General features: G+C 40.5%; 1 protein-coding gene across 1 annotated transcript in view; it reads left to right on the top strand.

The window, feature by feature from the left end:
* Window positions 1-2,635: 2,635 nt before the first annotated feature.
* Window positions 2,636-13,791, top strand: part of MRGBP (MRG domain binding protein) — a 123,916-nt gene continuing 112,760 nt past the window's right edge. Inside the window, exon 1 of the mRNA XM_086932829.1 lies at window positions 2,636-2,911. Coding sequence (XP_086788955.1) covers window positions 2,764-2,911 — 148 coding nt within the window. The 5' untranslated portion in view covers window positions 2,636-2,763. The remainder of the gene's footprint in view (window positions 2,912-13,791) is intronic.

The following is a 13,791-nucleotide window of genomic DNA, read 5'->3' on the forward strand; positions in this document are numbered from 1 at the left end:
AGTTCATCACACATGGTCCTAGGAAACTTGGCAGATATGCTAGTGACAATGGGAACCACGGTAATATGAGGAACCATGCCCAAGCTACACAATGCAGCTACACATTTCAAAGTCTTTCTGAAATGTGTTTCATTATGTAGACCAAGGGTACTTGCAAACATTTCACCAGGGGCAGCAAAGTGTGGTCTGTGGTGTGCCCAAGGCCAGCATTGATGTCAGCATGGTGGAAGTGGGGCTTTGTAAGGAGAGGAGTTAAGATGGGGGCTATTGCTAGTTTGCAAGATTCAATTGTAAAAAGGAAGTAAATTGATTATTGAATTGGAATGCTATAGAATTGCACAATGTGAAACCAGAAAACCTGGGATCAATCCTGGCTTCCCTATTTGAACAAATTGTGCGATCCTAGATAATTGTCTAGTTTCACTCTGCTTCCTTTTTCTTCATTATGACAAATAAGAGTACCTTGAAATACATGAGTTCAGGATATGCGCTGTACAAAACCTTCTCTCTTGTGTTTGGTTTAATAAACTATAATGTTGTCCGTGTATAATACCAACCCAGAACACCCAGAAGGTTCTATGTGACAACTGACTTGTCTCTCAGTTCACTTTTGGTATTGCTGATAGTGTAGGCAGAGGCATAAATGTTTCTATATTCATTTTTTTTAAACTATCATGTTTAAAATTCCTTCTGAATGCACGGATATAATCTGATATAATAGGCGAAATGCATCTGGATTTAATGAAATACAGGTTTTTGAATTTTGATGAGAATTTATTTTATTTTTGCATGTTTGTTGCCAAGGACCAGATGTACGACCATTTTATTTTGCGAGACCCTAACTGCGATTTATTTGCGACTCGCGATTAGAGACCCACAAAATGAAATGTACTAATGTGTCTCAGACACATTTAGAGATTCCCAATGGGGTTGCAAATGGCCTACCTCATCAATATTGATGAGGTAAGTCGCAATTAGTGACTCATTGGGAATGGCCTGCACTCACAGGGATAGTGGCCTGCAGGGATCAGCAGACCACCATGTCTTGAGCTGCTTTTCAAATAAAGCTATTTTTTGTTTCGAAAGTCAGCCCGTTTGCCTTAAAGGAAAATGGAATTAATTTTTTTAAAAAAAGTTTTCTTTCAACTTTTTATGAGTCCACTGCCTGCTCTTGAAAAAGTTGATGCCCACATTCACAAAAGGGAAGGGGTCCCTTCGGGGTCCCCTTACCACCTTCTTCAAGGAGTCTGTAATATATGAATGTTTTGCAACTGCATTCCGGTCGCAAAATATTCATACATGCCACTACGACTCGCTATTAGGAAGGTACGTACTTGAAACTTCCCTTCCTAACAGCATCTCGCAAACCCTATTTTGCTAGTCGCCCATAGGTTACTGACTTGCAAAATAGGGTTTGCACATTCCACAAGCCGTTTTAGTGGTCACAAATGGCCCCATTCTCCATTTGCGACTGCTAAAAACTGTTCTACATCTGGCCCTTAATGTTTCCAAAAAGATAATGCTTTCCTATAATTAAGTGGTGCAGGTAACCTTATTTGCTGGTTCTCTTTTACTTCAGTTCATGTAAATAAATGCTTGCCGTTCATTAAACATCTTTCTGAATGTTACTACTCAGTCAAATAAAATGCATCCCAGTGCAGTTCTGCCAGGGGCCGCATGTGAAGGTCAGTAGGGCTGCTTGCTGTCCCCAGACTATACCTTGAGTATCACTGATGTACACGTTATTGCTTTGTTCTCCTTGTGATACAGTGTCACATATGGCCTTTGAAATGTTACACATTACATGCCTACAGACCCTGATTCAGCCTTTATTTTAGGTGTCTCCTGCCTGAAATTGTCTCTTCTTCAACAGACGTCAATGGCGTGTTGGGAGTTATATGTGTGGCAAATGCATTTTAATGCAGTGATGCGGACACCAGCATTAAAATGTGCTAGTCTAACCCCTGATGGGTAGTACATGGCAGGACTGATGGGGAAAATAAATTCCCCCGATTTTTTTATTTTTATTTCCCACACTTCCCTGTTCTGAAAAGTTAACATTCATGTAATAAAATCTTGGCAGATATAAATAAGGGATTAACGTAGTTTAAAAATAGCAGAGTCCCTTCCTATTATAATTTTGAACTCTTAATAGTTGCACAAAATGTATAATTTATCACCAACATAGGATGTATTGTAGTCATGTTGTAAAGTTTTGTCAACACGTATTTCTTTCACTAGTAAATTAGCTCAAGACTTTGACAGAACGAATATGCTAAACTAATATAATGATCACAGGTACTGCGCGAGTTCTTTTAGGGTGGCAGCGTAGAATGACGCTCCATTCAAAGATGGCTTCAAATTTGACCTGCTAAAGAATGGCCATCTTAGGACGGGGTTAGTTCGGTGTTACACTTGAGCACTTCCAGCTAGCTCCGCAGTGGGCTGACCAAATTCTCAAAGCAAGATACTCAATCTGTGTGCGTGCTGGTACGAGGATATTTAACAGCGTACTAGAACTGACACCTTCGGGTAATGTTCGCGCTATATAAAATCGCATTAAATACTGGGCAAGCAGGGCACAGTGTAACACGGTAATGTGAACCACTTTGGCACAGAATGAGTCCCATTCTAAGATGGCTACGGGTGTACAAGTCCTTCTTCGCTATCTGTAGTGCATAGCTGCGGAACCCCAAGGCATTTACGGGGCTTTGGTCGTCCTCGCGCCTCTATCAGGTTTGAATAGCACCGTAACGGCCGACCATGGGCGAAGCGGAAACTGGAGGTGCGGAGAAACCGCCGGCTCCCCTCCCACTTGATCCGCCAGCTCCGCCGGTCGAGGAACCGGTAGTCTGGAGCCCTGAAGTAGAGGTCTGTCTCTTCCACGCCATGCTGGGACACAAGCCCGTGGGTGAGGCTCAACCTCCTATTTCGTTCAGTACTCCTCCCTTTTATGCGCTACCCCTCCCCCATGTCCGACATAGAAGTCCCAATTCAGAGAAGTTCCCTTTTACAGCCTTTGTTCAACACCTCTAACTCTCGCATTCTCTCTGCCTCAATAACCCTTGTCAAAACCAACGAATGGCCCTGTTGTCTCTCCCGGTGCATTATCAGGTACTTCATAACAGACGTTATTGTTATAATTCAAGCCCTATGGGCTTGTCTCCGTGAGGTGTTTGTTTATTTATTTTCCCTTCCTCCCTCACCTGTCTAGTTTTATGTTCAGTAAATTACTTTTACACTCTTGAACTTGAAATTCGACTTGTTTCTTCACGATAAAGTGCTTAAAAATCCACGTGTGCTGTGCTATTGGTTTAAAAATACCCCCATCACGAAATATTGTTTATTATTCAAAACATTATTTTAAACCTCCCTTTAAACTTTAAAGGGTTGCATACCCCTGGAGGTGTATCATCACACTTCATTTCTGTGCTCAGTACCTTCACTTTCTGTGGTCCTGTCTCAGTATATACTCAATACTACAATTTCACTGACCTATCCCGACACACAGCTTTTTCAGAGTTCTCATGCCCGTTAGTAGGTTCTGCAGGTGTTTCTTTGCATTCTGCGTCTTGTCCTGAGATATACGAACTACAAGAATATGAAGAAGAAAACTGAACTGGATGAGCTTCTTACTTAAGGAATCTGTGGCACATGAGAATGCTCATATTTACAACTGGGCAAAACACTCTTCATTTTTACTGACACAATAACCACATGCACTTGCAGTGTGAGATTTGAAACTACAGGCAATAGAATTCAATATTGTGTTGGATAAAGCATTAGAGTGGGCTAAAGTTGTTTGACGTGACATGGGCCATCTGCATATGTGTAGTTTAATAGGCCTGCGACACAGTATTTGGAGCTCTGTAAGGACCCCGCCCTCCATGTTTGTAGGTTAATAACCCCATTATTTAATTCTTTATTTTTTTCACTCGCCTTTTATTCTATATCAGTTCTGCTGTGGCTTAGTTGGCTCAGAAACACATTTATTCATGAGCCATTTTATTGAGGTCTCTGTGAAAATAATGGGGTAAAGCAAGCAAAGGGGCCATCCAGCAAATTATTCCACGTTATGTCGCCAAACTCAAGAGGAAATCTTCAAAGAAAGGGACGTTCTCGAATTCCGATTGTTGTTGAGTGTTTACTAATATTCAGCAAGAACAGCCTTCATGAATCTACAAGGAGCCATGGGGATTGTGTATATCAAACAACAAAGGTTTAGAGGTGTATAATTTCATTTAAATTTGACAGATGAATGAGTCTCATCGCCTAACAAAAAATTGCTTTACATAAATAGTACAGTCATAAGAAAGTACAAACATGTAATGTAGTTGACAATACTGTTAGAAATTAAATAAGGTTGCTCTTTGCTCAAGTGATCACCTAGTAAAAGTACAGGAAGAAAAAAGTGTACATTTAAAAATAGAGGCATTGGATAGAATACAATTATTTTGAAGAAACAGAAGGAGTTTGGGCCAATCAAATTAGTCCTATGATTTTTTTTTTTTACAGAAAACCTTTCGCCGAAATTCTTTTGCCCCCAGTCTGTTAAGTGGCAAGAATACAGTAACACACTTTCTGGAGTTTTGGGGGACATCACATAATCTTGTGAACTTAATAACAATCACTGCTGTCATAAGTTGTCTCGATTTTCAAACAAATAGCAAATATGTCTGAGATGCATTCAAAATAATGATAATCAGAAGTTTCCCACATGCCTTTTATTACAGAGTCTTTGGAAGTTTATTGATCATATTGCATCATATAACTCAAGTGGCAACTTAGGTGTTCACAAAGGGCTCCATCCTGTCGGTCATCATTTTAATCCGTTTTATGTCCAATTGGAAGTCATCAATGTTAAGATTCAACAGTATACTGACAATACCCAGCTCTATCTCAACCAATAAGCCTGTTTCTAAAGCATCCAAACCTGCAGGTCATTAAACTACCTGATGCTAAACCCCACAAAGACCAAATTCATTCTGTTTTCCAACATTCTTTGATTCAGTCATAACTCTTCAACTTAAACCTAACAGGCTTCACACTCCATCTGACAGAACCGGTAAAATCCCTTCTATGCACCCTCAACTTGAACTCCAACAACATGTTGCCTGGGAGCCCAACACTGTTCCAATTCTCTCTCCTAAAAAATAAACTATGTCATCTAGGAGAAGACCTCAGAACAACAGGTAAAACTATAGTCCTCTTCCACCTAGATGGAGGCACCACCCTTCTTCGTGGCATCCTTCATGCAGCAGCATAGTTCATCAAGGGGCTTAAGAAATCACATCACCCTTGTGCTATAGGATCTACACCAGATCCCCCTGCAAGCCTGGCTCAACTTCAAGGTCAGCTGCACACTTATGAGGTCCTCTATTCCAATACCCCGTCTACCTAGCTAGCAGGCTATCTGGAAGTCAGTGCCAAATGAAGAGCACCAATATTGATAGATTGAACACTAAATACTACAGGAAGGATAAAACAAACGTTCTCGGCCTACATACACCCTCAGAGTCTGACGTCTTGCATTACGGTCCCAAATTCTAGTCTACTGCAACTGCCCCACAGGAGTAGTAACATAAAGAATACCCCATAGGATGTCACAATACATTGGAAATTGATTAAATACTACCTTAGTGTAGGTAGCGGTGACAATGCCAAAATCCAAGACTTAAGGGTGAGTTAATTGCTAGCTGGGCAAGAACTGTTTCTGGTGTGCACCTGTAAGGAAGAACAAAGGTACACAGACAAGTACAGGCTGGGTATCAAGACTCTAAAATGAAAATAGAAACAAAGGCAAGAATCGATGGCAACAATGTCACAATTTTTGCTTCTGGATCTGAAAAATCAGCTTTAGTGTGCCTTTTATTTTAATTTACATATTTATATATAGCTCATTTGGATACCGGAGAATTGGAGAACATTACTGTAGAACAGCAAATTACATGAGACTGATATCAACAAGAGCAACTGTAGTAAGTAAATAATGTAGGTAACATCACATATATATTTTTGCGGATCACATGACAACCCCTTAAAAAATAATGTCTGCTGGCTACCTTTGAACCAGACTTTGGACTACCCTTAGCTAAAATACTTGAATGTTATGTTAATAATCATTTGAAACAAATCCATGATATTTGCAAGTCCTTGGCAAAGAAGACTTCTCCTTGCTGATATTACTTGACCTTTTCAGAGGCGTTTGAGACCGAATTGTGATTTCCTTATTCATACCTTAAAAGGGTGCATGGTTTTTAACGTAATTTTCTAGACTGGTGGAAATAATATATAAAAAAATCTCTCCCGGGTGATTAAAATGGAGAACTCTTTATCCAGTCTTGCTCCATTACCTCAAGTTGCCCCACAGGGCTTAGTGTTGCTCCTGCACGTTTCATCCTCTACCTTGAACCCTCTGGATTGAGTCATCCGAGATTCTGAAAATACTCAAATAGCTGCTTTAGCTAGTGTTAGCATCCAAGCTTGGGTGACTGAATTTAAGATGATGCAACAATATAAACAGTATTCTTGACCCTAACCAATATAGACAGAAACGTGCCACCAATGCATTAGACACTTTTATTTACTATAAAATGAAGCCGGCAGTGAGTGCTGCATATCATTTGCAGTGGAGCTACCTTTATTTGCATTGCTGACTCGAGTAACTGTAGCTCCAGACTCCAAGAAATGGGTATCCAGATTATATAACGTTTTCCAATTTACCTGTATAACTGTTCCTCCAGAAAAATAGTGTGGCATAGATTTAGAAAGAAAGATAGAAGACGCAACATGAGTGTTTTTGTGCTCATATAGGCTGAGTCACTGAATATGTGGTTAACATCACAAAAACAGTCCAATGACTGACAGCTCTTCTTTTGTTGTTGCCAAATTCTGGTTGCAATAGCATGCAGACCTCAAAAAATTACTCACCATGGCGAGTCTGATTTTATCAGGTCACTCTATTTATTGGACCTACTCGTCTGTTCTGGCGAGTGAACTTAAACTGGAAAGGAACAGGTGTTCTGGTCATTCGGACAATGAATGAGTAGTATAGGCGCCTTTAAATCTTGCAGGGCTCGCAAAATCCACTAGCCCACTCGCAATAGCAAGCCAGATTTAATCGAAACCAGCTATTTTTTGGCCTTACTCGTCAGTTATGGCGCGGTGCCAACGGATGATCTGGTTGCTCACAAAGTTAATGTACAATAAAGATGCCTTTAGATCTTGTTATCTTGTCACATTTTTCCGCTTCCAGAAACACGTCAAAAGTCAGTTTGTCTTTCTACATTTACTTTTATTTCTGTAACTGAAGTTAGAGGATTTTGTAAAGTGAACTGCGCGACAATCTGGATGAGACTAGTTTACGGGTCAAGTACATTGCAGTTAGGTAAAGTAGTGTATTCAAGTTACTAGTCCTGCCGGTCTGAGATGTCTGACTATCATTGTGAAACAAAAGGCCGTAAGATGTTAGTTTTTTTCTAACACACAACATTTAAACAGCTTGTAAATGAATGGTACAAATATTTCAAAATATATAAGAAATTACGAAATAATAGTCTTTTTGTATTTCCAAAGTGCGATGCAAACAAGGATTTACATGGGAGCAAAACAAATCAGAACACTTTACTTGGGGATGTGCAAATGATAAATATTTGCAGAAACTTAATTTCTAAACATTGTTTGTACACTATAAAGCTTTATCAGTAAGTAGCATGTCTCTGGGAAATTTTGTGGCTATTTCAATGGGAAATCTGCTGATTGCAAATGAGTGGGCTACCACTTCATGCTTTAGGTATATATTTATTAAAAGTGATAGTTTTTAAACCTGATTTGAGAAACATTACTGCCCCTTCCCTGATGACAATGCTGTTAATGTATATGTGGCTTGATTTGTATTATATATATGGAGTAAAAGTTTAATCGAAACAAAAGTGTTTTATGTACAGCAGACATGCTAAACTTGCATATTTGAAGGTGCTCTTGTGTGTTAAAGAAGAAAATGGCGTCTCCGGGGATTAAAATATTTGGCCGGGATCACGTAATTTGAAAACAGTTTATTGGTCAAGAGCATTATAATTAGGTCGAGGAGAATATTTAGGTCACCAGACCTGCAGGTTTATTAACATTTTAATGATTTTTGGGACCTGACTTGGATAAATGTCCTTTTCCTGAGGAGACCGGGCTCGATCAAATACGCCATGTTCTGGAATGATAGTGCAGAATTTAATCCTCTCATGCAACCAATAACTGCTGGACCTAAAGATATGTCACCTATTGACTAGTAGTCCAGAATAATTTGTGAACACAAACCCGTATTAGGAATGTTTATACCTGACTCCGAGTGATAGTGTCAGCTATCCAATTGGGCTTATGCTATGATGTATGGGCGTTAACATTGATGGAAACTCTGGTTGGCACTGTTCCTTGGTGACTGATCAGTACTTATTAGATATTTAGATGTATGTGATAAGGCCTGGTATTTTATTATGGGTAACTAATCTTTTATTAATGGACACAGCTGCCAGGTGTGGTTTGAGCAGTGTCTCATATTTGTTTGAGTGACCAAAACTGAAATACTCCTCTCTTCCGTAGTGGGTTCCACCCAGATGCAGGAATGGCTGACTTATCTAGTTTCTTAGACAGTAGCTTGCCGTCATTGGTAATGCTAACTCACTATGTTTCCCCCTAGAGTTTTTTTCTTAAAAGTAACAATTCATTTTAATTTTATTTATAGAGTTTTATATAGCGCAACATGACCCTTTCGAGTATCAGAGCACTGTACATCGGGGGAAAAACAAGGAGAATATACAAGAGTAATACATAAGTGGAGGAACAGAAAGGAACTAAAAAAGAGAAGCAACATAGTCAAAGAGTCACTAAAGTCTGGGAAGGATGCCTCTTCATTGGGGGTGGAATCTGTTAATTAGTAGGAAATTTTGCTTCTTGTTTGAACATGGCAGTTGAGACATTGGATCTGGTCTCGGGAGGAAGCAAATTGCAAAGTTTCACCTAAGGAACTCTTGTAGGATTTCTTTTTGTTGAATTTGCATGGCTTCTGTAGACGGGAACCTGTGCGTCCTAACGATCTGTTCTTGCCTGATAGGACGAGTTTCTTGGCCTGGTAGGTTGGAGTTTTGTGGTGAAGGGCTTTGAGTCATGCAAGCAATTTTTTGATGAATCTTTGCTTCATAAGGTAGCCAGTTCAATACTTTAGGGTCTGGGGTGATGTGATCGCTTTTTGTGAGCCTGTGATAAGTTTAGACGCCACGATGAAGGTAGCCTTCAGAGGTGCCAGTTTTTCTTTGGATAGTTCTACGAGGGTAGCACTACCATACTCTAGTTAAAGATCACTAGTGTTTGGACCGTTGTCTTGAGATCTGCCGTCTGAAGAAAAGGTTTTATTTTCTTTATTGCGTGGAGTTGGTAGTTAGCACTCCTGTTGGCTGCGCTTATGTGATCATGCATAGAAAGATTGTTCAAGATTATTCCTAGATATTTGGATTAGGTCATGATATGTGGGGTAAAGTTCAAGGCAGTTTGATGTGAGAGCCATTCTTTGACATTAGGAGTGTGGCTGGTTGGTGAGAGTCAGAGGAATTCAGTTTTGAGAGTTTTCAGTTTTAGGTTATTACTAGTTAGACAGTGTTGCGTTTTTGTCAGGGTGTTATTGAGGATGATGAAGTCTTCTGGAGAGGTGATTTTTATAAAAATTGAGTCATCTGCATACATGTGGTATGAGATATTTGAGAATTTCAGTCTTGGGTTCCAGGTTTAACAGGGTGGGTGAGAGTGAAGAGCCTTGAGGAACACGAGTTGTGACTGGCGTTTGGATGGCTAGAGCGTGGTTGATCATAACTCTTTGAGATCTGTAGTGTAGGAATTAAGAGAACTATTGCCTCTAGATAATCGATACTTGCGCACGCGCAATCTCAACAATTCCTTTTCGGACCAGGAAATACAATCTTTATTAGGGTTGTATGAATCTCCATCCGACTATGTCTTAGACAAAGAGGAATACGCTATTCCCCTAGTCCCCATCAACCCATGCAGAACATCACATCCAATCCATAGTAGAATAAACCGGAATAATCTTCACTCTATAACCCCGAACCAAGATAACCAGGAAACCAGATTTTTTGCCTTCTACTTAACTGCCGCTCAGCCCCTAAACACGCCTCTGACATTGCCGACCTCATCCTTAGCCTGAAAATGGACATAATTATCCTTACGGAAACATGGCTCAAGGAATCATCTTCACCATGCCTTGACCTTCTGGTCCCCCCAGATTTCAACATCATTAGATTAGACAGACCGTAGCCTGCATTCATCTATCTGACCTCGCCATCTCAAAATTTCACTCAGAACTCCTGGACTCCTGTGAATATCTTGGAGTCTCTGTGAACTCACCAAGCAAACACACCCTTAAATTACATATACTCTACCATCCTCCAGGACAAAACATAAGTTTCACAGAACAACTTATGGAAATCATTACGACAAACTCGTCCCCCCACTCAAATGACATAATCCTTGGTGATTTCAATCTCCACTGGGAGAACAACGGACAAACAAGTCAACGCCCTTAAAACCTTCCTTACTGACCACTCCCTGATCCAAGCTATCTCAGAGCCCACTCACTCAAAAAGTACCACGCTAGACTGGCTCATCTCTAAACTAAACTCTATTGAGGCGATGTCGATTACTCCTTGTGACAACTTTTACTGGTCCAATTTCAAATCTTATGATATCACCAAAATACTAGCAACTACTAAACTCAACAACCACTTCAATAACCCTGTCCAGCAAAGTGACTGCCCCACATCTATCATATCATATCCCCTCTATGAACCAAGATCATGAATACCTCGCTATCACAAAGTCTCATCCCGGACTGTCTAAAATCTGGTAAAGTTACTCCTATTCTAAAAAACCCGACATCGAGCAATTCTGACCCCAACAACTTCAGACCAATAACCAACATTCCCATGCTAGCTAAAGTCTTGGAAAAATGTGTTCAGTAACAACTGAATTTACACATCACAAACTTTAATGTATTGAACATCCACCAATCGGGCTTCAGACCTGGCCATAGCACTGAAACAGCCATCCTACATATAGTAGATGATGCTCTCTTAGCTCTTGACAGCAATGAAACATGCTTGCTAGTCTTGCTCGACCTATCATCTGCCTTTGATATGGTCAACCACGACAAACTTCTAAGAAGACTAGAAGACATGATGGGCTTCTCTGGCAGTGTCCTTCTATGGTTCAAATCCTTTCTGGAAAATAGAACCCAATCATTCATGACCGACAAGATCCTTTCTCCTAACCTTCTAGGTGTACCACAAGGTTCTACCTTGTCATCCACTCTTTTCAACTTATATGTCGAACCTCTCACTGATCTACTACAGCAGGCGAGCATCTCCTACCACATGTATGCGGACGACACCCAACTTTACATTAAAAAATCACCTCCATAGAAGAGATAAAGTTAATGAATATAGCTCTTGAAAAAAACATACAATGGCTAACGACCAACTTCCTTAAGCTAAATTCTCAAAAAACGGAATTTCTTTTAATCTTTTTAACGCCCCCCCCCCCCCCCCCCCAATAAAAACAAGAATTAAAGGAATGGACCAAAATGATCACTGCTCTGAATTGCACGCCAACTTTGGTGGACTCCACAATATCACTTGGGATCACATTGGATAAGAACCTTAACATGCAAGCTCACATTAACTTGATGGCCAAAAATGCCCGCTTTCACATCAACTATCTCAGAAAAATGAAGTCATTTATCGAGATCCCTGACCTCAAAACGGCAGTGTAGGCCTTAGTCATCTCAAGGCTAGAGTACAGTTGCTCCACCCTCTCAGGTCTTCCCAAAATCTCTACCGCACCCCTAAAAGCCTGTCTCAACGCCGCAGCAAGACCCATTACAGGATCAAGGAAATTTGACCACATTTCACCACACCTGAAGGCACTCAACTGGCTACCCTATGAAGCTCATATTCACTTAAAGATTGCTTGCATTACTCACAAGGCGCTACACCACAACACCCCGCAGTTCCTAACCCAAAAACGTACACTATCTGGGAGAAACGGACACTGTAGGAGCACAGACCATCATCTCCTGAAACCCGCAAGGTTCAACAAGACTAAAACTTCCAACCGAGCATTTTCGGGAGCGGCGCCAAGAATTTGGAACTCTCTTCCGCCATCCAACAGAAAAATCGCCTCAACGCCCCACTCTTCAAAAAGGTAGCAAAATCATTCCTGATGAGCAAATTCCTAGGATAATATCCGCAGAAACACCAGGCCAGCTTCAAATTCTACTCATTTATCCTACTCCTCCTCCTTTGATATATCGAGGATATGGCTTGCACAAGCTTGAACTGACTCTCTATTGCAGAACTGCTCCCTACCCTACCTTTATCCACCGAACTTTATTATGTTTTGATATCATGTCTTTTTGCGTTTGTTTTGTTTGTGTTGCTGTTACCAATTGTGCTGTTCTTCCCTTGCGCACTATGTAAAGCGCTCTGTTACCCTACATTGGGTCTGGTTTGCGCTATAGAAAACTCTAAAAATAAATAATACAGTGCCAGAGAGACCCATCATGTACTCTAGGAGATTCAGGAGGTTGTCATGGTTAACCATGTTAATGTTACACGCAGCTGACCGGTCAAGCAGGATTAATAGGCAAGATTCATTGAAGTCAAGAATTCTCCGGGCATTAACAACATGCATTGCAGTTTCGGAACTATGACCCAGTCTGACACCTTATTTGGTATTGATCGGGGAGTTGGAATTGCTTAATATGATTGCATAGATGTTGATGTATGCATTTTTGCGGAAGCTTGGCCAGAGTTGGGATATTGGAGACTGGGCGGTAGTTGTTAGCATCTGATTGGTCGATGTTGTTTTTAATTTTTTTTATATATAGGGGTAACGTGGCCACTTTTTTAGACATTCTGGTATGGAGCCTTGTGATAGAGGGGCTTGATGAAATTAGTCCATAAGGGGAGCAGGGCATGTTGGATCTTGTTAAGGAGTTTAGAGGGTAAGGGGGTCAATGAAGTGGTTAGAATACTTCAGAGAAGACAGTATTTTTAAAATGTCTTATTCATCAAAAGTCTTAAAGAAGGAACAAGAGCTACCGACAGTGAGGAGGGAAGTGGGTTGGGTATAACAGGGGGGTCTACTCACAATAGGGGGTAGGTGAGTTGACCCTAGTGCGGTGGGCAGTGGACTTTAGTACTGTGCCCGGTTTCTTCCCTCACTGTGATATGATTGTACATGATTTTCTCCTTTTCCCCACTGTGCATCTCCCTCCCGGATGCCACCTTTGCCTTATAAGCCACTGATAATGTCAGACATATGCCTACATATATTGATTTGATGCCAAATGTTTTAATTTGTAAACTCAAAAATGAAGTTTATAAAAAAAAAAAAAGAAGGACCAAGAGGCATTATGTTTGGGATTGAGGGATGGGCTTGCAGGGGTGATATGGAAGAGTGAGATGGAGTGGTTTTGAGGGACAAGAGCTTCATGGTGTTATGGAGGTCATCGTTGATGAGGTTTGTTTTCTTGATAAAGGAGGCGGCAAATATGTCGTTGCTGGGAGGAGTTGACTTTTTAGTTGAAGGAGGTTACATTTCCTATTTGTTTCATTTTTGATGATTTTAAAAACAAAATTGCGACAGTTTGTGGCCTTGTTGAGTTGTTTTCTGAAGAAAGATGCTTTGGAACTTCTGATAAGCCAGTTATAGATTTTCCAACTTTGTCTC

The sequence above is a fragment of the Lissotriton vulgaris genome, chromosome 7, assembly GCF_964263255.1.
Source record: "Lissotriton vulgaris chromosome 7, aLisVul1.2, whole genome shotgun sequence".
Taxonomy (NCBI): Eukaryota; Metazoa; Chordata; class Amphibia; order Caudata; family Salamandridae; genus Lissotriton; species Lissotriton vulgaris.